The sequence below is a fragment of the Amphiura filiformis genome, chromosome 18 (assembly GCF_039555335.1).
Source record: "Amphiura filiformis chromosome 18, Afil_fr2py, whole genome shotgun sequence".
NCBI lineage: Eukaryota > Metazoa > Echinodermata > Ophiuroidea > Amphilepidida > Amphiuridae > Amphiura > Amphiura filiformis.
This window is the reverse complement of record NC_092645.1, coordinates 48,301,465-48,327,860: the sequence shown is the minus strand read 5'-3', so window position 1 is coordinate 48,327,860 and position 26,396 is coordinate 48,301,465. Positions and strand designations below refer to the sequence as shown.

At 35.2% G+C, this 26,396-nt stretch overlaps 2 protein-coding genes across 2 annotated transcripts in view; both read right to left on the bottom strand.

The window, feature by feature from the left end:
- The window catches only part of LOC140139194 (uncharacterized), an 893,593-nt gene that overhangs the window by 90,275 nt on the left and 776,922 nt on the right, over nt 1-26,396 (bottom strand). The window lies entirely within an intron of this gene.
- LOC140139622 (lactadherin-like) lies at nt 7,571-25,447 on the bottom strand. The gene is made up of 4 exons (XM_072161325.1): nt 25,300-25,447; nt 24,279-24,449; nt 22,539-22,684; nt 7,571-8,776 (listed from the first exon to the last, which is right to left on the bottom strand). Exons 1-4 carry the CDS (start codon nt 25,445-25,447, stop codon nt 8,630-8,632), a joined length of 612 nt encoding a protein of 203 aa, XP_072017426.1. The 3' UTR covers nt 7,571-8,629.

The following is a 26,396-nucleotide window of genomic DNA, read 5'->3' as shown; positions in this document are numbered from 1 at the left end:
ATGGCACGATACGATTAAATAAAGAACGTGGGATGTTTGGCACAGCATTTAGACGACAACTACTGTTGGGGTTGCGCCTTAAAGCTTGCCGGACAGCTGTAATGTTCGATCTAGTTCTTACAGTCTTACGAGCACTTGAAGCTTTACTCTGCTGATGCCTGACAGTTCTGTGCTCGTCAAACTTCTTTACGTTGTACACTCTCGGTCCTTTGACTGGAACGCGTGCTCGCGGAAATCGTCTAATGAATCTTCTTTGCGTGTCAATATAGCTGCCGGTTTGCCAGTAAGTTTTTGAAAGAAATCCACGCTGCTGTACAATAAATTGAGGAGCCATCTTTTCTGTACCACAACCAGTTCGACCCCTGCAAGCATTCCAAATGACATGGACCTCACACCACAATAACTAAAACTACCGGCAAAGAGAGAATGGGATTAGGCTGCAAATCCTTAATTCCTTCGTAACGTCATAAATAATAGATAGATATCGGCTATTTAGTGAAAACATGAACAGGGCACAACTAAAATACCTGCATAACTTTTTCCAAATAACTTTGTGCTGAACGGTTAGTAATGTTACAGATTTTCAAAATAGGTTGCGTTGTCAAAACTTAGAATTCACCATTTTTACGCAATCTTCTATAACTTCTACTAGAAACGTCCAATTTTTAAAATCTAAAAAATCTGAGAAAGCTAAATATATGTAAAACTTAAAATCAAAAACAGTATGACCATTTAACATGCCCTTCATACCTAAAAAATTCCATCTTTCCCGGTACAGATCATTCTGGGACACCCTGTACATGATGTTTTGTTTGAAAAACTAATAAATGATCCCATCAAACAACCGTGGATGGACGAAGTTGCATTTTGAGGGCCCTATTATCTTTTAAAGTAAAGAAGTTACAAGTTTTCTGATGCCAGATCTGAATTCTACACAAAAAAGTTCCCCAGGATACATACTTTTCAAAGTTGTAAAGGGTTCCCTTTATACATTTATGGACCTCCAAACGTCGTCTTTCACGTTGCAACACATATTTTACGCTGACCCCCTAAATTTCAAAACTTAATGGAGTATGAAGCTCAAATTTTCGGGATTTTACTTTCTCATCAATATCTACCACCACACAGAAAAAGAAGGAGGTGCTGCGGTGCACATCCCTGGAGTTGACATGGAATGGGTCCCAGGTAAATTATGAACCACCGCCCTGGGGGATGGGGCGATTGAATAGTGATAATGGTCAGAGGTGGAGCCATATAAAACGTGTTTACCTAAACCAAAGCCCAAAATATGACTTGTTTAAAACGTTTGCTCAGATTGGGTGGCAGCAATCAATGTAATAATGCTAATCCAATGTTTTAATGCGGAATCTTTATAAAAATTAGCCTATGACAAATGCAAGATATCTAGCTATAGATGCCGATAGATATAGAAGTCGTACACGTATTGAAGTATAATTAGTCTTGTAAATATGTATATATTTATATGTTTTTTAGAAATAAGTTCATAATAATGTGCAGAGTGTGCAAAGTTACAAAGGATTTCCTTGTCACATATAAACACTCATAGTATGCATCGAATTTGTTTCTGAAAACCATGAAGGAAAAAGGATATAAAATAAAACAAACTATTGGAAAAAAAACTTCTACGTATGTTTGTTTTCTTTTTAAATGTTACAGAAAGATTGTATGAGTGTTTTAATATTGGAGGAGAATGAAATTCCCATTGAAATGCTAACGAACCATACTGCAGTTACTGTCCGTTTTCCTATACACAATACACAGTGTTCTCACCATTGACGCGTGACCTCTACAAGTAGTGTATGTTAGAAGTATAGGATATTGCCTAGTTAACGTCACTGTGTGAAAAATAACCGGTCAATAAAGAATTCTCTGAAATTCTAGAAAATATTGTTTTGTAACATGTCCTAAATTTTTAGCTAATTTAGGTGTTTGGAAATATTCGCACTTTTGTGTTTTAGGAAAGATTATGTAAACGACAGATAACACCAAAAAATATAAAGAAATCGTGTTTCCAAACCGTGTTAAGTCAACAACCATTATGTTTCTCATTTTCAAGAATGCTGGTTAATAATAAGCAGACTATTGTCTCATTTCGTGAACAAAGGCCCCCTTAGTATTGTTACCTTGCGTTTGCTTTATAATCGGTTACCCAACTGAAACTATAATACCAGTTCATTTCAAAACCGCACAGGTAAAACAGAAACATGTGTAGTGTGGATTTAACCAGAGAAGATCTGATTAATCAGTTGAACTGTTTTCAATGAGTGTTATCTTGGTTTAATAGCTTTTAATGTGGTTTTAAACCTAAAAGTCCTGCAAAGGTCGTGGTGAATTCTACTGTAGACATGACTTTATCAAGCTCCAGATTTCCACATTATATGCCGCCCCGACCCCCATACCTAATTCGGTTGTGGGACTCATACGTTCTTCAAATTGGTGTATACCCATTTCTCAAACCCTACAACGAACCATACCAGAGAAGATACGAATAAACCTTCTCACAATAACTTAGGGGTTCGTTCATATAAATATTTTCATGATCTGACTATTAATGCCCGTTCATACATACGCAACATTCTGCATGCTGTTATTTCCACTATAACTAATACCATCATTTTAAACTAAAACTACCAGTTTCTTGTCCTTTTTAAAAGATTTTTCATCGCTAATTGTGAGAAAACGTTTACTTGCTCAGTCCATCGTGCTTGGACGCGCGCAAATATCTCGTACATCACCCGCGCTTTGCGTGAAGTAAATCGAAATAGCTCGCGAGCATACGTGCGTATATCCTACCCACGAAAGATATGTCATAATTGGAACCGGCAGCCAATAGCTAAATCTTTTAGCTCGAATTTAAAGGAAATCTGTACCAATATACATATAATATATAATAATAAAAACGACAAACAGTAAAAGTCCCAAGCTTATATACGTCCAAATAAAGGAGAAATTCTTAATTCCTTACGACAATCAGCGATCAGTTTGTAATCCATGGTGGCGGCCATATTGATACCCGATGTATTTTATTACGCTGTAACGGTACCCCGATTTTGAAACCAGCGAAATCCGTGCCACGAGCCTCGTCCCTCGTGAACTTTGGTGACACGAAGCGAATACTACCAAAGTTCATATTCAACATTCGTTCAAAAGAAAACGCGACAATATGTACCCATAAAACTACAGAAGAACATAAAAAAATGTATTTTAAGTTATATTTATGATCAACAATGTCTTTTGAGAACGAAAAGTAAAAACAGCACTAAAACCAAAATTCGCTGTGGGGGTTGCGAATGCCATAGCAACACACGCTCGCCGCGGGTCTGTGTGAAAGGTTACACTACCGCTTGTGGTAGAGAAAGGATTCGCAAGCAGCTATCATGGCGGCTTCCATGAATCGCAGAAACGAAGGATTAAAAGTGCTTTTTCTTTGTTAGGAATATTCCGAAATTCATATAGACCGTCTGGTATGTTTAATTTAGGGGTATATAACTATATTAGCCATTGATTAGTTTATGGTACAGATTTCCTTTAAGACCTCATTCGTTGAAATTGTTTAAGAAATACGCGGACGACGATCCAAAACCCCAAGGAAGGTGCCAATTTAAAAGTTGCAGTTTCCTCCATTGCATACGCTATTGATTTGTACACAAACCGATCGCGAACAAGGGAACTAGCGCCGTGCTTCCATTGATTAGCATGTTAAAATTAGCGTCATGCTTTTATTGATTAGAACACAAAAGTGCAACTTTTGATTTCGTCTCTTCGGTAGGTTTTAGATCACCGTTTCCTTAATTCTCAACCAATTTCAACAAATGAGGTCTTGAATCAGAGCTAAATAGTTCAGGTATTACCTGTTGTTTTAATTTTGACATATTTTTCTTTATTTAGGATAATACAGAGGTGAACACAACTGGTACCTTAATTTTTTGGCTTACTGTAAACCCATATATGGCATAAATCATGGCAGTGGGCTGTCAAAAATGATAAGAAATACACTATTTTTGTTTTAAGCAATGATAACTACTATAGTGTCAAAATGGGGCGCATCCCCCCTCCCACACCTGTGTGTATAGGTCGTGAATTGTCCATTTGGGCTTCTGTTTTGAACACATGTACACTTAATATTGCTAAGCAATGATAACAATTATAGTATCAAAATGCTTCAATTGGGCCTGTGTTTTTATATTTTTTTTTTCAAATACTGAAGGGGGGGGGGGGCTCCTCAGACACCCTCTGCGTATGGATAAAGAAGTGTCCGTTTTGGTGTCCTTTTTGTACCCGTACACATCTTGTGGTCTTTGAACATGTTTTTGATGTAGTGATATATTATTTTGAAACTGTACAAAAACTTCGAGTGTGCCCCCCTTCACAAAACTTCCTGGATCCGTAACTGATGGGCGTTATACCGATAGCACATACCCACACCAAACCCCTTCTTCCTCACCCCGAATGACCCATATGATCCGTTCTAATTCGGCTGATTTTTTATCTTTGTTAATATCTTCAGTAGACTACACGAGTAGAACGGGTAACCACGTCTGCAGCTGATTGCGCTGCTATGGACTGCGACACCGCGCCTTTATGTAAAACCCATTAAAGCACTTTAGAGTAACATCTACGGTCAAATTGGAGGCGCTAATTCTAGGATTTTTCAGAAAAACTATATTATTTCGGTTAGGCCATTGGAACTAAAGAAAAACCACATTTATTAAGTTTTTTTTCCTGTTCTCAAGAACCTTAAAAATTTGAAAGACCCTCTCACGTCACTCAGACATTACATGGTCGCGTTTCATAAAGAAACATGATTAGATATCAGGGAATGCTAGCACTGCACGTTATTCGGACGTGATTTTACTCAGTACAGTACAGGCAAAGACAAACATAAGGAAGATAGACACAGTCACCATAACGTTCCTTTGAGAATACTAGCAAACACCATACAAACCTCTCTCAAAATAATATGGATGCAAATAAAAATGATATAATTGCAATATCGCTTCTACATGTAAAAAAAGAGAAAAAAAGAGAGCATGGTAACAAGTTTATACGCAATTGCATTTTTGCTTTTCAAAAATAAATTAAAGGGGTCATGGTGTAAATGTGATATGGAGTAGAATCGGTAATATCTTGGCTAACAAAAAAACTTTACTCCAGAACTACGAACTACGAGGGGGGGGCGTGGGGCTAAATGTTTTATATCGATATATTTTCTGATATATCGTAAACATGCTACGATGACTCATTTCTTGAAATTTTGAGGACAAGTACAAAATATGCTTTAAGCATGCACTTTTAAAGGGGGTTTAGGATATGAATTGTCTTCAAACTTCCATTCAATTTCAATTACCAGTGGCGTACCGTGGCCGCCCCAATCCCAGTGGGCTGAAGAAAATTCAATTTTGCCGCCCCTTCCTCAACAGCCCGAAAAGGTTGACCCAATTTATTTCTCGGTTGTTCGAAAAAGTGGAGAGAGAGAAAAAAGGGGGTTTCAGGCGCTAGCGCCCTAAAAGCAGCACATTTTGATGTATAGTACCTTTTTTTCAATTTTTTTTATGCTTTAACAAATTTTCCGCCCTTTTTTATTTACTATTTTTTTGCCGCCCCTTCATTTTTGCCGCCCCTGTTTTTGCCGCCCTTCTTCTTCCGCCGCCCCTGCTTTTACCGGGGGCTGGCGCCCCAAAGGCCCCCCCCCCCCCAATACGCGCATGATTATCGTCCCCTTTATGCATCTATGTGAGAAAACGAGAATATTTTTAGCGTAAAAGTGAATAATTAGCACAATTAGCAAGCCAATACGTTGATACGCGTGAATTGCATTATGGTCCGGCTTCGCCATACCACTACACCCATCGTTTTTGTGACAAAATATTTCATTCTTTTTATTTTTATTCGACCTTGATATATTTCCTTTTAATTCCTTGTATTATCATCATGTACATTTTACACTCTTCTGTTTTTGAATGATTTGTTTTCATGGAAAAATACAATATTTTAAAATTTTATTTTTAATTAACTAATTGATTAATTAATTTATTATTTTTTGTAGTGGGGGCATGTTTTCTGATATATTTTTTTCATGTTCTTCGTATTATCCTTGGCAAGATAAAGTCTTGCTTGTTATTTATTTCGCCCATAATGTATTTCTTTTTTTTTTTTTTTTTTTTTAAGCGTATTATCATTATAGCGTCCTCTATTATTTGGACCTATTTCAATTCGTGCGAATTTGTATGAGGTAAAACGGCTCTTATTCACGGATTCATCCTTTCCTACCCAGATTGTCGAAGGTGGTAAAAAGTGGTATACCATAATTAGCCTGCTTTTTCATGATTTCTCAGGAAATATATCGAAATGGATCGTCAAATTTTAGAATGGTAATGAGAAAAATATAATCTATATGATACCAAAAACTCTTCAACAATGAAAACAATTAGGGGGGAATGATGCTGTCGATCGGGTTACGGATCTTTAAGTGCATAAATATGTTTAAAATATGTTTATTCTTAAAAGTTTGCATAAGAACAAATGATAATGCGACATATTACAAAGAATTCAGAAATGAAAAGAGTGAGTTAGAGAATAAACGATAGGAATTTTTATTTTGATTATCCTCTACCGTGTGATAGACGACAGGCAGGTCCAATATTTTGAGTAGTGGATGCCGGCGCACCCACTACGATAAAAATATTGGATAGGTAGAGGATAGGCAAAATAAAAATTCCTATCGTTTATTCTCATTCTTAGTCAGTTAAAGATTATTTTAATAACTGTAAACTGTTTTTAAATCAAAAATTAAGTTACCGTCATAAAAACTCCACCTTTTCTAAAATGAACGAAACTTGTTTACAACTTCACATCTTTTGTTGCGCGTACTGCTAGCGCGTGCGGGTATTCCGCACTGTGTCTACGCATAAAACGCGATACATACTCGCACCTCTATGAGCGTGTTACGCGTTTATCAACACTTATGATGACGTGGGGTCGTCTACAGCCTGATAGACGACACCCAAAATTATGCGATTGTCCAATCAGATTATGTGTCTACTAATAGATCACTCCCACTAACTAAGAATACGTAACTGATGTATGCTTGGAGTATTATTCTGGACGTTTAAATCGTAGCAGGTTGATGATATATTATAGCTATTGTATTGGAATTGTATATGGCATAATTACTGCGTTTTTTATTTTCATTCTGCAGGTATCCAAGAAGTCGACCGAGAAAGAATTAAAAACGAAATCAAGGTCTCAAATCAGGGGCTTAGAACATGAACTGAAAAATGTATTCCAGCAAAAACCCATGGCCTTCCCATAAAACACAAACTCTTGAGTCACAAAAATAAGTTCTTTATTCATTCAGAGAAGACGATTATTGTCTAATCTTTTTTAGTTCATTGAGGAGTTTGAGAAATGGGTGTACACCTGTGGACACTTGTTGTAAAACTAAAAAGAAAACAAACACCATTGAAGTTTTTTCTCCTTGTTTTGTTTTATTTTATAATACTTTTTCGTTTATGGTTTTCAGAAACATGCAGATATAATGAATGAGTGTTATATTGGACAAGACAATTCTTTTCGGGTAACTTTTCCTTTTTGCAGACTAATTATAATTTTTTTTACAGTTGTGATAGACTGATAACTTTCTATTAGTACACGTGGACAGAGTTGGAACACCAATGCTTGCTTGATTTTGTCCCTCCTGAACAACATATGAAAAGAGGAGAAAAAAGGAAGTAGGAGAAAACAAAAATAGCCGCTAATGCAGGGCTCAAATTTCAAATTTATTATATTTCTTTCACTATTATGATTCAGAAATAGTACAGTTTGGAGACAAGACTTTTATGTCTATAGCTCAAATATTCTATATCTGAGATAGTTTAAACCACTTTATTTTTCTGAATCCTATTATTTAGATGAATACATTGGTATTTTTATTCACACGTAATCGTCCAATTCGGAACTTGAGCCCTGCATAAGTGACTACTTTTGTTTTATACAAATTAACATTTCCGCCTAATTCATTTTTTCTCCCTTTTTGATATGTTGTTTGGGATGTCTTTTAGGGATATTTACAACAAAAACACTGATGTTCCAATTTTATCTAGCTCAAACGCAAATTATCTCTTATATATTACATATTCGCATTAAAATATTGGATTGTTATTAATACATAGAAAAATCTAGTTGTGCATTGTTTGATGTTGATGTATATTTCTTGTAGAATTAGGTCTACAGTTTATGGCGTAATTGAGTTATGAGAAGGTTTATGGTGATCTTAAGGTATGGTTTTATAAAATTGGAAATTGAGATATTGGCCTTTAAAAATATTATTGACAATGTTGAGACAATGTTACATTGAAAAATGTCTCAAAAATACAAGATGCCAGTTATATTCCGGTCTGAAACTATCAGACAATATTTGAAATGTTAATAAAATTACAAATTCGTAACAAACTCAAATTGTGAACAAATCACCCCGGGCAGATTTTTGGCTATTTCTCCATTTACGATGCTGCCCAAAAGTGTCTCCTTTTGACATGACACGTCACAAATAATTATAAAATCGATCATATAACTCATTTGCCTCGTTCTGACGCGATGAGTCACATATCTATTCTTTTTTACATCCTAATATTTCGAATCTCAGTCTGTAATAGCCACTTGAGGTCAGACAGTTGATGCGTACAATACGGACATGTACTGGTTCAGAAAAAAATGTGGTCACCTCGGTGGAGTAGTCAACGTTGCCAAGAAATTCCTGTAGGACAACAACAAACATTTTTTTTAAAGCGCCAATATACAAAAAAACAATTGTTCAAAGGCGCTGAAAGGCAGACACAATAATTCAAGTCTGATAGGCTTGTTGGAACAGATGACATTTTAGCATTTTTTTTTAAATGCCAACAGTCTGAGCATTCCTAATATGGATGGGAAGTTTGTTCCACTCTTTTGGTCCAAAGCATGAAAAAGATCTGTCTGCGAATGACACATTATGGGTTCTGGGTTCAAGAAACTGAGGAGATGATGTTGATGACCGCAGTTGTCGACGAACCGGCTGTGGCTGAAGCAAATCAGAGATGTTGCAAGGAGAAAGTTTGTTGTCGTGAGCTTTGTAGACTAAAAGGAGGACTTTGAAAATGATGCATTACTGTATGGGGAGCCAGTGAAGCGCAACAAGCTCATGAGTGATTGAGTCAAATTTTCTAAGCTTCATCACAACGATTGCATAGTCTGTATGTCCATGAGCATAATTATTAGACAGTGCCTCATTTCAAATATATAGTTTTAGTTTTGGTTTTGGTTTTGGTCACGTGGTTTCCTATTGTCCTGCCTAACCACTTGAATCACAAGATATCGAACTCTTTGTTTCTACCTTTTGTTTAAAACTAAACATTTGTGACAGGTAGTTTCGGTTTTGGTTTCAGTTTCTTATAAGTGGTGTGACGAATAAAATTACACGATTTTCGAGTTACCTGATCTAAGTATACAAAAGAAATGTTTAAATTTCGCAGTGCAATATTCACGAGCAGAGAAGTCGAACAAAACAGTCTACATTTGAAAGCATTGATTTAGTTTGAAAGCATTGGCTTGAGACTACGAAATAGCCTAAGCTGATTTCACTGTGAAAATATATAGACCATCGAAATATTTGCATTCGACATTACAAAAGGGCCACTACTGTAATTGTATAGGTGCTATAAACAAAATCGATTCATGTCCTTAATCCCATGTACCAGAATCGATGGAAGGCTATTATATGACCTCTAATAACCTAATGACTTTTACTGAAGCAATTTTTACTGCAAAAAGTAGAAGATAGAGGGGAAAAGATTGGGGTGTGTGTGGGGGGGGGGGGGGGGTTGGAGGGCAAGGGGGATATGGGCCGGGAGAGAGAGAAACAGATGGGAGAGAGCATTGGAAGGGAAAGAGAAGGGGGGGGAGAGCGCGAGATGAAGATATCAAATGTAGGGGAGGAGGAGGGGAAAGGGGTAATTTAGGAAAGAGGTGGTTATATAGGGAGGGGAGCCCCCTCTTAAAGAGGTATGGGTTGTGCTTCCTGGGGATAATAAACTAATTCATAATCAAATCATCTCCATGCATCGTTTATGTTTCATACAAACAAACAAATTCCCCCACCCCACCCCATCCTTCAGTATACGCGCATGTATATGATTTCTAGGCCTAGAACTCGTGAGTGTAATATGCCACCTACCTTTAGTACAGGAGCAGCAACCTCAAAAAATGACTTCGTTCATCCCCACTACATACAAGGTTTGACACCATAGGTAGTTAGTATGGACCCTCTAGATCACTGCTAGGTAGGTAGTGGACTCAAATTGTGGTATCACTTTTTTTTTTACAGGTCATTTTATGTATGGACGTATAATCGCATAAAATCACAAAAAATAGGACAAAATTAAGGGTAGGGGAGATATAAACTCCAAGAACTCAACTTTTACTCATTATTTTGAATTCATTTTGGTATCAATATGTAGCTAAATGATTTTCCTAACTTTCTAGTATTATTTTTAAACAAAAACAGGTTTCATTTGAGCATATTTGGAAGTATATAGTCCATAAATGAGTGGTAATCTGATTTTTTAAACCATATGTGTAAAGTTTGACATTGGCCTCAAATCTCACAACTATAGCACTTTATATTTTCAAAATTGATTCAGTTTCCATTTTTTATTTTTTTATTTAAATTTTAATGTTTTATTTTGTTTTTAATGTTAAGCATATCAAGGGAAACATTATTGTAACAGTTCCAATCATTATAATATGTATGAGTTCGTTGGGGTGTCTGTGGGACGAGGTGTGTGTGGGTGCTGGGTGTACATAGGGTATGTGTGGGGAGGGGATGAATGTGTGTGTACTTGTCTTAATATGCCACTACACTGCACCAACTTCCATTTACAAAATCCGTTAAGTTTCCATTGATGTAATATTTTGAATATTTATGTGTAGGACGTGAGTAACCACTGGGAAAAAGAAGACAAAAAATGTTTAAAAAACCCAAAAACCCAACAAAACTGATGTTGATTTCCCTCGTATATCAGCATAACATAGAAAAATATTAAGGGGTAAGGGAAAATAAATCATCAGAACTCAATATTTTACTCATGATATTGACTTCATCTTGGTATTAATTCTATTTAATTCAATTCAATATGTATATCTAATTGATTGTTCTAACTTTTTAGTATTATTTTAAAGCAAAGCGACCATTAGTTGTCAGGTAGATACACAGAAACTGTGAGAAAAGGGTACGTTTTCTATGTCTAACAGCGTAAATATGACAATATTAAGGGGTAGGGGAAATATAAACTGCCATAACTCAACTTTTACTCATGAAAATGAATTCATCTTGGTTTCAAAATGTATCTAAGTGATTGTTCTAACTTTCTAGTATCATTTTAAAGCAAAGCAACCATTAGTTGTCAGACAGATATACAGAAACTGTGAGGAAAAGGTAACTTTTCTATGTCTAACAGCGTGAAGATGGCAATATTACGGGGTAGGGGAAATGTAAACTGTCATAACTCAACTTTTACTCATGAAATTGAATTCATCTTGGTATCAAAATATATCCAAGTTATTGGTCTAGCTTTCTAGTATTATTTTAAAGCAAAGCGACCATTATTTGTCAGGCAGATATACAGAAACTGTGAGGAAAAGGTACATTTCCTATGTCTAACAGCGTAAAATGACAACATTAAGGGGTAGGGGAAATTTGTAACTGCCATAACTCAACTTTTACTCATGAAAATGAATTCATCTTGGTATCAAAACGTATCGAAGTGATTGTTCTAACTTTCTAGTATTATTTTAAAGCAAAGCGATCATTATTTGTCAGGTAGATACACAGTATTTGTGAGGAAAAGGTAACTATTCTATGTCTAACAGCATAAATAAATATGACAATATTAAGGGGTAGGGGAAATATAAACTGCCACAACTCAACTTTTACTCATGAAAATGAATTCATCTTGATATCAAAATGTATTTAGGTGATTGTTCTAACTTTCTAGTATTATTTCAAAGCAAAGCGATCATTAGTTGTCAGGTAGATACACAGTAACTGTGAGGAAAAGGTAAATATTCTATGTCTAACAGCTTAAATGTGACAATATTAAGGGGTAGAGGACATATAAACTGCCATAACTCAACATTTACTCATGAGAATGAATTCATCTTGGTATCAAAATGTATCTAATTGGTTGTTCTAACTTTCTAGTATTATTATAAAGCAAAGCGACCATTATTTGTCAGGCAGATATACAGAAACTGTGAGGAAAAGGTCAATTTTCTATGTCTGACAGCGTAAAATGACAATATTAAGGGGTAGGTGAAATTTATAACTGCCATAACTCAACTTTTACTCATGAAAATGAATTCATCTTGGTATCAAAATGTATCTAATTGGTTGTTCTAACTTTCTAGTATTATTATAAAGCAAAGCGACCATTATTTGTCAGGCAGATATACAGAAACTGTGAGGAAAATGTCAATTTTCTATGTCTAACAGCGTAAAATGACAATATTAAGGGGTAGGGGAAATTTATAACTGCCATAACTCAACTTTTACTCATGAAAATGAATTCATCTTGGTATCAAAATGTATCTAATTGGTTGTTCTAACTTTCTAGTATTATTATAAAGCAAAGCGACCATTATTTGTCAGGCAGATATACAGAAACTGTGAGGAAAAGTTAAATTTTCTATGTCTAACAGCGTAAAATGACAATATTAAGGGGTAGGGGAAATTTATAACTGCCATAACTCAACTTTTACTCATGAAAATGAATTCATCTTGGTATCAGAATGTATCTGATTGGCTGTTCTAACTTTCTATAAACAAAGCGATCATTAGTTGTCAGGTAGATACACAGAAACTGTCAGAAGGGACCGTTCACAAACACTTGTAAGGGGAGGGGCCTGATGCAAAAAAAAATTTCATCGCAAAAATTTTCGGCCCCCCTTTACAGACCTCAAAAATTTTAGGGTCCCTTTTGACATGAAAATTATGGGTCAACCCCATAGAAAATCATATAAACTCAATTTTTCCAGGAAAATTTTTGGTCATTTTTTTCAGCCCCCCCTTAGGAGGACCAAAAATTTTCAGACCCCCCTTTTTTTTTCAGTCCCCCCCCTTACAACGGTCCCTAAATATGACAATATCAAGGGGTAGGGAAGTATAAACTCCCATAACTCAACTTTTACTCGTGATAATGAATTCATCTAACGTTCTAGTATCATTAGTTGTTATGTAGATACAAAGGAAATGTGAGAAAAACTTCCATGTGTAACAGTGTCAAATATGGTAATATTAAGGGTAGGGGAAATATTACCATAACTCACCTTTGGCTGCATTAACTGTGAAGGGGAACACGGGAATACAAATCGTTGCACCAAAATTTGAATGTAGTATACGATTGAGGTTTCTTACGTTAATTGGTGCAATTGGACCATTTTAAAATTTGACCTTTATTTATGATATTTTTGATATATTCGACGTTATAACCCCTGAACTAAGCTTCGTAGAACTATGACAATTGTCTTCTTTTAAATTCTTAGCGATGAGAGGAACAATTTGAGATTACAACATTACAACATGATAGGATCATTTTTAGTATTGGCCCCATTATGACCTTCAACCCCTCGTGGGAAACTTAATTGCTTTTAAAATAATGCCAGAAAATGAGAACAATCAAATAGCTACATATTGATACCAAAATGGAATTCATTTTCGTCAGTGAAACTTGTGTTTTGGTGATTTGTATGTCCCCTTACCCCTTAATATTGTCATATTTTACGCTGTTAGACATTGAATATTAACATTTTCATACATTTAGGGCGAATTTCTCGACGGGTGGCTTAGCAATTGGCTTGTCTAGCCTCAAGGCTTAAGAGGTCGTAAGACCAGGCTTAACTGAAAACGTATTTCCCGAAGCACGGCTACCATAGCCTCGAGGCTTCGTTAGCCCGTGGGCCAGGCTTGTAGGATTAGCCCCAGGCTTCAGTAAAATTTGCATTTCTCGAAATCAGTCTTCTGTAGCCGTAGTCTACGCAAGCCTGTTAGACCAGGCTTACAGCGGCTTTTCTTGGCCCTGCCTCAGAGCAGGTCTTAGGTCGTAAGCCTTGGTCTATTTCAATTTACAAATTATTTAAATTGTAACGCAAAGTTTATCTTTCATATTTTTGACGGTCTTTCAATTAACATGAGTAAGCAGTCGCTTAACTAGGGGGGGGGGGAGCTCTTCCCCCAAAAACAAAAAAAAGGTAAATTAGGCCTACTTCTGACAGTTATTAATTAACCTCATTATTTGGTCATTTTAACCTTAAAAACTCAATTTTAAGGTTAAATAAATTGAATTTATCCCACCTTTGTACCATTGGCCTATATGTCACCAGCTTTAATACCTTAAATATGGCATTTGTACCATAATTTTTTTTCAATCCCACCTCCCCCCCCCCATGTCAAAAAGAAATCTACGCCAATGTTCCGGGGACACATTCCCATTCCAAGCAGATCCAATAACTCCTCAGACCCACTCCACCCCTTACAAACCCAAACAGCGCGAACGATGCCTGCCCCTCATTTATTATGTTTGCCCCCGCTTTCCCCACCCCACCCCCAAATGAAAATGTCTAGTTACGAGATTTAGTTGAACATTTCAGCATTTTATTTTAGTGTTTGAGTTAGTTGAATTTTTTTAAGTAGCTGTTGCTATCATAAGACCTACTCATTTTGAATGATGGTTTTTTAACAACGAATATAATTTAAAAAAAATTCTTTCATGATCATCATGATCATCATGATCATGATCATGATCATCATCATCATGATCATCATGATCATCATCATGATCATCATCATCATCATCATCATCATCATCATGAAGACCTATATGATACCACCTGTCCCTATCCAAGCCTTAATAGTTTGATACTCGTACTTTTCATAAGTAGGCCTATTACAATATTATTTTGGAGTGCCTATATTATACCAGGTTGGACATCAATTTAATACAATAGAAGAAGGACAAAATTGGTAAATATTTGACACGAAACAATAATGCATGCAGTATTAAAACTGAATTTACGGATAAGATGCATATAATATTGCTATATCTTCTACTTAAATAATTATAAATATTGTACCAACAGATAGATTCATGTGAGATCTGAGAAGACTACTGATATCAGCAGTAGATAGCACGTTGGTTGCTTTCCTTTTTAGGGGAATCGCAGATTCCTTTCCATTAGGCTTACAGTTTTACCCTTTTTGGGATGCAGAAAGAATCACGAGTAAAGCATAGACGTATCATTCATACAAGTTGGACTCATAAAAAGTCAAGTGGAAATAAAATAATACATAAAAGACACAAAAACAGACACAATATTCTTGCATCAAGTTGTGTACGGTATAAGCCCAAGCACAAGACCGCGGGTCCAGGCTAGTCTTTGCGCCGGGAACATTGAGATAATGAGACGGCAACCTTGTTAGTACGGTAAACCGTGAGGACCACAGCTTATGTACATCTACCTCCAACAGCCTATACAATTAAGTCGCTGGTTGAAAGGGACGAGGTTGTCAAGCGTTAAGCCTACAAGGCCACTAAGACTAGGTTGAATTTGCGTTGAAGAAATCCGGCTAGAGTTAAGACTCGGGCTTCGAGAGCGGGCTAGGCTTAGTAGCCTCAAGGCCACCTTAAGACTTCGGCTTAATAAGACTCCTGTCGGGAAACTCGCCCTTATGTCTATCTACCAGACAGCTAATGACTTAATTGCTTTTAAAATAATACTAGAAAGTTAGAACTATCAAATAGCTACATATTGATACCATAAATAATTCATTTTCATCAGTAAAACTTGAGTTTGGGTGATTTGTATGTCCCTTGCCCCTTAATATTGTCATATTTTACGCTGTTAGACATTGAATATTAACATTTCCATACATGTTATGTATATCTACCGGACAACTAATGGCTTAATTGCTTTTAAAATAACACTAGAAAGTTAGAACTATCAAATAGCTACATATTGATACCAAAATGAATTCATTTTCATCAGTAAAACTTGAGTTTTGGTGATTTGTATGTCCCCTTACCCCTTAATATTGTCATATTTTACGCTGTTAGACATGGAATATCAACATTTTTCTCATATTGTATGTTTAACTACCTGACAACTAATGGTTTAATTGCTTTTAAAATAATGCCAGAAAATGAGAACAATCAAATAGCTACATATTGATACCAAAATGAATTAATTTTAATCAGTAAAACTTGAGTTTGGGTGATTTGTATGTCCCCTTACCCCTTAATATTGTCATATTTTACGCTATTAGACATGGAATATCAACATTTTTCTCATATTGTATGTTTAACTACCTGACAACTAATGGTTTAATTGCTTTTAAAATAATGCCAGAAAATGAGAACAATCAAATAGCTACATATTGATACCAAAATGAATTCATTTTCATCAGTAAAACTTGAGTTTGGGTGGTTTGTATGTCCCTTACCCCTTAATATTGTCATATTTTACGCTGTTAGACATGGAATATCAACATTTTTCTCATATTGTATGTTTAACTACCTGACAACTAATGGTTTAATTGCTTTTAAAATAATGCCAGAAAATGAGAACAATCAAATAGCTACATATTGATACCAAAATGAATTCATTTTAATCAGTAAAACTTGAGTTTGGGTGATTTGTATGTCCCCTTACCCCTTAATATTGTCATATTTTACGCTGTTAGACATTGAATATTAACATTTTTCTCATATTGTATGTTTAACTACCTGACAACTAATGATTTAATTGCTTTTAAAATAATGCCAGAAAATGAGAACAATCAAATAGCTACATATTGATACCAAAATGAATTCATTTTCATCAGTAAAACTTGAGTTTGGGTGGTTTGTATGTCCCTTACCCCTTAATATTGTCATATTTTACGCTGTTAGACATGGAATATCAACATTTTTCTCATATTGTATGTTTAACTACCTGACAACTAATGGTTTAATTGCTTTTAAAATAATGCCAGAAAATGAGAACAATCAAATAGCTACATATTGATACCAAAATGAATTCATTTTCATCAGTAAAACTTGAGTTTGGGTGGTTTGTATGTCCCTTACCCCTTAATATTGTCATATTTTACGCTGTTAGACATGGAATATCAACATTTTTCTCATATTGTATGTTTAACTACCTGACAACTAATGGTTTAATTGCTTTTAAAATAATGCCTGAAAATGAGAACAATCAAATAGCTACATATTGATATCAAAATGGAATTAATTTTCGTCAGTGAAACCTATGTTTTGGTGATTTGTATGTCCCCTTACCCCTTAATATTGTCATATTTTACGCTGTTAGACATGGAATATTAACATGTTCGTACATTTTATGTACCTCACAACTAATGGTTTAATTGCTTTTAAATAATACTAGAAAATGAGAACAATCAAACAGCTACATATTGATACCAAAATGAATTCATTTTCATCAGTAAAACTTGAGTTTTGGTGATTTGAATGTCCCCTACACCTTAATATTGTCATATTTTACGGTACTACACATGAAAAATTGACATTTTTAAACATTTTATGACTTTCCCGCTAACAATTAATGGTTATTTTGCTTTAAAAGATTACAACAACCAAATAGCTATATATTAATGCCAAAATGAATGAATTATAATGAATAAATGTCGAGTTACGTTGGTTTGTACGTCCCCTAACCTTTAATATTGTCAAATTTTACGCTGTTACACATTGGAAAATTAACATTTTTATCATATTTTATGTCTATGTTCTGGTTTTTCTGTTAAAAATAATACTGGAAAGTTAGAGCAATCAATTAGCTACATGTTGATACCAAAATGAATTCATTATTATGAGTAAAGGTTGAGTTATGGTGGTTTTATTTCCCCTACCCTTAATAATGCCATATTTGACATGGTTATACATAGAAAAGTAACCTTTTCTCACATTTTATGGCTATCTACCTGACAATTAATGTTTGCTTTGCTTTAAAATAATACTAACACGTTTGAACAATCAATTAGCTACATATTAATTCAAAAATTAATTCATTATCAGGAGTTGAAGTTGAGTTATGATGGTTTATATTTCCCCTACCCCTTAATATTGTTATATACACACGCTGCTACATGTGGAAAAGTAACTATTTGTTTACATTTTCAGTCTATTTTCCTGACAAACAGCGGTTGATCTCACCCCACACATATAAATATTCAAAATATTACATGAATGGCAACTTACCAAACAAATTTTGTTAATAGAACTTATATAGTTCAGCCGAGTGACATATTAAGACATGTAAAACACCCCAACCCTGAACCCTATACACACCCCTGCACCCACCCCACATACCCAACCCCACCTACCCCAAACCTACACAACACAAACCAACATGCAAGCAAACATGCACATACATAAATATTTGAACCAGAACATCAAAGTTTGCCTAAATATGCTTGATATTAAAAACAAAAAAAAAAAATGGAAACTTAATTAATTTTGAAAATAGAAATTGACACAATAGTAAAATTTGAAGCCAATGTCACAAAAACACCCACCCTACGCATTGTTGTGAAAAATCTGATTTTTCACTAGTGTAGGCCTATGGACTGGCCACTTCAAATCATGATCAAATGAAACCTAGGTTTGCTTTCAAATAATACTAAGCAGTTAGAACAATCAATTAGCTACATATTCATACCAAAATAAATTCATTATTATGAGTAAAGGTTGAGTTCTTGGAGTTTATATTTCCCCTACCCTTAATTTTGTCCTATTTTTGGTGATTTTATTCGATTATACGTCCATACATAAAATGACCTGTAAAAAAAAAGTGATACCACAATTTGAGTCCACTACCTACCTAGCAGTGATCTAGAGGGTCCATACTAACTACCTATGGTGTCAAACCTTGTATGTAGTGGGGGATGAACCAAGTCCTTATTTAGGCCCCCTGTGGGATCTTGCTCCTGGACTACTTCGACAGAGAGCATCAACTGTCGTCCGCGGGATAGATTTCCGATATCAATCATGATAATAATTATGTTAGCACAATAGGCTGTAAATTTTGTTCATTTTGAACAATTCCTAAGTAAAAACGAAGTTTTTAACTAGCTATTGTATACTTCTGGTTATATACCCTATACTGTGTCCTCCCAGCATAATAGTGTTATGATTGCAGATCAGATCAGCTCTACTTTTTAATCCCTTGATTTTTGGTTTCTGAACAAAAGAGAAACCAAAACTATATACCGTAAACGTTCGCCTAATGGCGCTTTTGGATTCTTAGAAATGTGAGAGCGCCATCCTTGTAAAATCTCAACAGCATTAAGGATACGTGTATGTTAAATTGAGCAACCTGGACATAATACCTCAGAAAAAAAAATCGTGACATGACCCAATACTTTAGGTCACTAGGTTAGTTGCTAGAGCAGCAAATGTTTTGGGGTTTCTTCAGGTATTCTTTCTCAAAGTGCCATTGGACTTAATTTGTAAATCGATTCATACGTTATACCTAAACTCATTTTGGTAAATCTTTATATAACATTGTAATTTCTTCATATTTTTTAATATTCTTCAGTTCAAAATTACACCCTTCTATTGTCTGACCCGTTAGCTCAGTCGGTAGAGGGTGCGCCTTGAATGGTGAATGGTACTTGTTCGAATCTTGATTTCTGCCCCCACTTTTATGTGAAGAAGGGTCAAGAAATGTTTTTGGATTTTGTCCCCACTTTACGAACGAATATTGTGAATTTTTTTTAATTTAATTTTAATTTTCTTATTTTTTAAAAGATAAATTAGGCACTGCGAACAAACGGCAACAAAAACCGCTGATAAAATTTGCTCCACCTGCTACCTATCAATGCGTGATATATTCCTAGTCGGGATTATGCACTTTCAGTTTCTCACGCGTTTGAACGGGAATTGGATTGCGTACTTTTTCGATGTCTAGTGAGCAAATTTCTTCAATATTTTGAGAAAATGATGTCAAATTTTCTATTCTATATTGTTTGGTAATAATGTCTTTTGCCAATAGTATGTTTAAAGTTGTAATTTTGTGTTTTTGATCGCAAAGATCGGATATTTTCGTTCCCGATTCGAATTCTGAACCCTTCGCAAGGGTGCCGATTTCGGCAGAACTTTGACGATAATTTTGCCGTTTGGGAAACTAAAATGCATGCGATCCTTAATTTTGTTTCAACCGAGTCTTAAATTAGCAAGCACAATAAGGTTGGTACCACTTTTATATACATTGATAACATTTTAAAGATTTTTTTTCAAGTTTCTAACCGGCGCAAATCGTTAAGTGTGTATTTCCCATTGACATCCAAAATGGGAAATACGAGTCTGATGGACATAGGAACGGCGTCCATGAGACTCAGCGAGTCTAATATATTCCGCTACATTTAACAGTTAAATGACCTTTGAAAAATAGAACGACCTCAATGTTTCAAATTGTGTAACCATGGTGTAACTACATTACTTTATTCATTTATGCATTATAAATGATCAGCTATTTTTTCTTTTCTTAAAAGGATCGAACCCAAGTAGATCAAACCATTGATCATATAACTATCAGACCACGAAGTAGTTACGTAACTCCGTGATGGTATCGGAACCAAGCACTGTTTGTATGGCGATCATTACGATCACGCTATTTTGGTATGCCTTTTTTGTGTACTGATCGTGGTTCATTACTTAAGCGCGTGATCCCGTTGACATAGTAATATTACGTAACTTCGATACCGGGCTTCGATACTGAATAGTTGTTGAGTGCACATAATATGGAAAGCCATTGGGGCGGGCATTGGGGTATTGTGTGCCTTCCAAAGCGCCTTATAACATGTTCTCATTGTGTTGTGGAATCCTAGCCAGTATTCAATGATAGCTATTAGAGGCCTTGCGTTTATCGATTGGCTCCAAACAAAGGATTTGAACCGGTTTCTTCCCGTAATCATGGCGCAGTGCAGTCCATTCAATCAAATGTTGTCATCAACCTATTTGATCGTAGTGCATTTTGTTATGTGTGTGAGACGAACTGTCGCGGTAGATGCAATCATGCTTTTGTTGAATGCATTTTGAGTAGTCCGCCATATTTACGGGATGATACGTCATATGCACAGCCTCTATTCAGTTGGTCGTTGTATGATTTTGTTCGTTCACTCATTCAAATTTTATTTATATCATTTGAAGACTGAGCCTATTATGATACATCCTCCGTGGAACAGTTTCAAACAAATATAGCTAGGGATTATTGGGGCAGAGGTTATCTATTGAATCCTCTTAGAGGGCTATCATTTTTTTTCGGAAGGGGGGTCCTAAATTTACAAAAGTCTGCGTCAATAAAATTGTGCACCCCCTATTTCGGCAACAAAAATTTTATGATCCCAAACCCCAAAATTTTATTGAAATCAGTCTTTTTGAATAAAATAACAGACTTTCTGTGTTCATCGTGTGACTCCTATTATTCTTTCCAAGACTTTATGACCCCGTATATTTGGGACCCCCTCCCCTTTCGAATAAAATGATATACCTCTTATGACCACTGATGCATAGGCAAGGACACTCGCGCGTATACGCTGACGTAATAATCGGATTAACTACCATAGCAATAGGTGAAAACAATTTTTGAATATACCGCGCTGCACTGATACGTTACGCGGTACCTCTGCATTGAACCATATCATGTTGATCACTTGCACCTGTAAGATAAGTATCTTTGAAAAGACCGGCATTGTATTCAATCTATGATTATAGACATACACAGGTGATGAGTGCAACCTGCTTGTAGTGCGGCGCGGTATATTCAAAATTGTTTTCACCTATTGCTATGGTAGTTAATCCGATTTATTACGTAACTTCGCCAGCGTATTGAAAGACTTGTCGCACGCGACAGTACGTTCGTCTCACACACATAACAAATGCCTATACAATCAAATAGGTTCATTACAACATTTGATTGAATGGATTGAGTTACTCTAAAATGAAACGATAATAACAAAGAATCATGAAAAAAGACACATACAAGATAAAATAAAAAAATTATATAAACAATGTTAAAGATAAAATCAAGAAAATAGAGAATAAAATTTCCTCAAATCAGAAAAAAAAACATTGACAGACATCATAATCTGTCAGAAATTACTGCATGAGATTCGAACCATCAATCTTCTCCACAAGTTCTCTTTATCCTCGCACTATAGTCTAATGCTCTGTTCACTGGGCCACAACGTATCAGGTGAATGATTACCGCATTATCATGAATAAGTTTGTTCGATCTTGTTCATAATTCTATGTGTCGATAGGTTTCACCCTTTAACTACACGTACCCTTAATGATCAGTGATAATAGTCGGCTTTTACAGGGATGGCGCTCTCTCATTTCCATGAACTCTATAGCGCCATTAGGCGAACGTTTACGGTATTTGAAATGAGGGAATGTTAACTATCTACTTACAATTGCCTCTCCATTTTGATCTTTAATAAACTCCTCGTTGGCACCAGTAGTCTCGAATGTTGACACTGTGAATGATTTCACATAGTCAGCGTGTGAAGCTTGACCACTACCCTGCGTTATAACACCGAATACATGTGTCAGGTAACCTGTTGATAAAAGAAATGGAAACTGTATTATTATTGACATGTGGTTTCTTTTTCTTTTTTCGCTTGTAACTCAAGAACATTACACACAGAGAACATTTTACAGAAGTTAAGTAAAATTTCACTCAATTTGGATGAACGTATACCCAGCAAACACAGTAAAAGTTATATTTTAGGTTTTGGTTTAGGTAAAAATGTTTTTATAACATTAAATATAGGGTTATGTAAAGGTCGTGAAAACGTTTTAAAACGTTTTGTATGAAAACACACTACAAAAACACTTACACTTTCAAAATGTTATTGTAAACTATTTTTGCAAACAATTTTGCTAAATATTTTGTCAACACTTAAATAACATTATGTTAAAATATTTGCACCCAGCAAATACATATAGTAATGTTCTTAAATTGTGTTGTTTTTCGTTTTTTTGGGTTGTTTTAATCAAAACGTTTTAATAACATTTAAATGTCGGGTTATATAAACGTTTTTAAAACGTTATTGCAAATATTTTGGCCAAACATATTTGCAAAATATTTTTTCAACCCCAAAAGAACAAAATAACAACAATGAAACATTACTTTTTACTTTTGTACCGACTTGTTAGGTAATGCTTTTACAAGATTGCTCTGTAATATTTTACTTAAGGGGGTACTACACCCATGTGGTAAATTTGTGACTATTTTTGCATTTTTATCAAAAAATAATTACACACTGGTAACAAAAGTTTTGTATATTATTGGGGCAAGGAATCCAATTACTACACTGAAATTTCAGTGACTCAAGTCAAGCGGTTCAGTATATATGATAGGAAACGAGGTACATCCTAGCGGTACCTTATTTCTGATCATAAATAACAAACCGCTTGTCTTGGGTCACTGAAATTCCAGTGTAGTGATTGAATTTCTTGCCCCTATAATATACATAACTTTTGTTACCACTGTGTTATTAGTTTTTTTTTAAATGCAAAAATAGACACAAATTTATTGAGGGGTGTAGTACCCCCTTAATGTCTCTGTATTGTTTACCCAGCCCTTGCTTGGTAAAATTTTACTTCATTAGTATGAGGATCTATCAAAATGTTGTAAAATTTACATACATTATGCAAGTATTACACAAGTTCAGAATTTTATATTTGGCCTTACCTTCAAATAAATATAATAAAACATTCCGCAGAACTCCAGCCACATATACGCCTGATATTGTTCTACATGGTGTTTTTTTAACTTATCGTGCGTGAAAATTCTCTGTATGTACATCGCAACGATGTCAAACTGTAGTTCCCTTAATCATTATGACAATAAGTGTTTTTTTTTAAATGTATGTAACTTTGAGTGAAACTAAAATGTCTATTTTATTTTGGGTAATACGGTGAAAAAACCCGATGTTCCTAATAAATTAACTTTTCGCATTTGAGACAGTTGTTCCATGATTATTAGCTCTGATCATGTTGATGATTTGAACTATTTATACATGTTCCCATTTTGGTTAATCATTAATTTTTCATTTATTTATCGGGAGTGTATATGAAAGAAAAGAAAATTTAAAATAAATTTGGTTATGAAATGCTTCCAAATTCTACACGATGCATTGTCATTACCAATATCAACTTCTATCCAAATTGGTCCTGCCTGAGAATGAGCCGCTTTCCAATAACTGGAACCATTCAGCCTTCCCTTTGTGGCTCCGTAGCTAGAGCTATACTCTGATGACGCATGAATATTCGCATCTGGTATGTCACTGTTTGTCATTCCCAGATTGTCGACGCAAACTGGGATATTAAAATAGAAACATTTGACATGAATGAACTGTATAACTTGGGTTAATACTCTACATATGCTATATTTAGTGCAAACGGACGAGGATAGAAAACACATCAAGGCTCAATAAATGATACAAGAGGATACCTTAAATATATGAACAACTGGAAAGAAAAAAAGCAAGGTACACCAACTTGACGTACGTAGTGCGGGACAAAATAGGCATTAGAAGAAAAAGTGCACTAGAACAAACCAAACAACCAATGTAGGCCTAAAAACAGGCAAAGTTCGATAGCCAAAAATTCCAGAACCCACGGAAGTGTCAGGAAAACAGTACAAAAGTACACTGGAGTGATGAAAATCACTGTGCTCATAGTAGACAAAGAAAACCTAACAGACAAAAAATCAAACGACGTTTCGAGCAAATAAACTGCTCTTCTTCAGGGACAGACAACATAATATTAAATTAAACAACGAAAACTGCATGCTGTAGTTATTTTATGTCTGATTTGGTTTTTCCGTCTAATGCCTATTTTGTCCCGCACAAATATAATTAAATACTTTTATGTATTTTTGTTATCAAGTACTACATTGTATACTTTGTGCGCAAAAAACATACAAAAACATCATCCTGCTATCATGTACGGTTTTCTATTGGCATCAGTTTTGCATATTAATTAACATTTTCAGCCTTTATTCATCGCAGATTGGCCGAAAGCAATCATGGTTGAAAATGTTGATAGAAATGCAGCATTTCCAAAAAGTAATATTTGCGTTATAGTATAGGGGGCAGTTACTTTTAATTTAAAAATTACTTGAAAAAATTGTATAATGGCGATAATATATAAACAATAAACCAACCTGTGCATAATCCATCTCCGCTGTAACCTACATTACAGTCACATGTGAAGGAACCAACGGTATTAGTGCAAACAGCATTTGCGCCACAGTTATCAGTACCTAAAGTACATTCGTCAACATCTGTACACAAATGTATGAAATAAGCCATAACTTATTAGGTAAAACATACAATCTGCAAAACAAGTAAGGTACCAGTTATTGTTACCCCTGTATATCCTAAACAAAAGTGGATATATCACAATTTGAGCCAGAAACCAATCGTTAAAATTGGTCAAGAAATAAAGCCACAATGATCCAAAACCTAAGGAAGATGCAAATTCAAAAGTTGCAGTTTTGCTCCATTTAATGCCCTATTGATTTGTACACGTGTAGTGTATAGGCCAGACACCCTCAGATGGGGTGTTTAGTAACAGTTGGGGGTTGGGACAGAACTGCACTGCTACCAGAGATATTTGATAGCATGGGCTACACAAAAATGCATGATAGCAATTGAACCGGAGTAGCTTTTTGCACGCACAAACAAGACACGACGCATAATTTGACATATTTTAAAGTTTTATTTGAATCAGTTTATTTTCCCCCTATAAGATGCAATGGGGTTATTAAGTGGGTATTTTGTGGGTCGCGCTCTCAAAATACTGCTTGACAGACAACAGACTCGTGTTTTTCGAAAAAAAAACCCGTCTATAACAATTTCCTCATATGCCCTATTTATTCCAATTGTTTGAATTTTAGTGTGTGAAACCTTTCTGAGGCTACCATCGGGTACTTAATAACATTATTGCTTTGTTTAAGAACTACTGCCTGGATTGTTGAAGATCGCTCATGAATCAATAAATATAGGCTTATTGAAATACAGAAACCTACCACTATTCAGCAGAAACACTAATCGTTTGTAAATTATTGCCGTCGATAACGAATGGCATACTTTGCTGGTTGAAACATAACATTATCCAAGAGATGTTGACGCCATCTTCAAGACGCAGTACAAGAGGTTTGAAGGTAGATAGGCGACAATAATAGACTGCAGCTCATCTACCCTCGGTATTTTCGAAGATTTGTTTGTAGTTTTCGTAATCATATATTTATCATTATTA

Bases quoted from the DNA above. Each gene is read 5' to 3' on its own strand.
- LOC140139622 (XM_072161325.1), bottom strand. From the start codon at position 25,447: ATGGCTTATTTCATACATTTGTGTACAGATGTTGACGAATGTACTTTA. The intron at 24,450-25,299 runs GTTGGTTTATTG...TTAATATCCCAG, and splicing joins CGGAGATGGATTATGCACAG to TTTGCGTCGACAATCTGGGA. The intron at 8,777-22,538 runs GTAAGTAGATAG...GTTGTCCTACAG, and splicing joins ATCAAAATGGAGAGGCAATT to GAATTTCTTGGCAACGTTGA.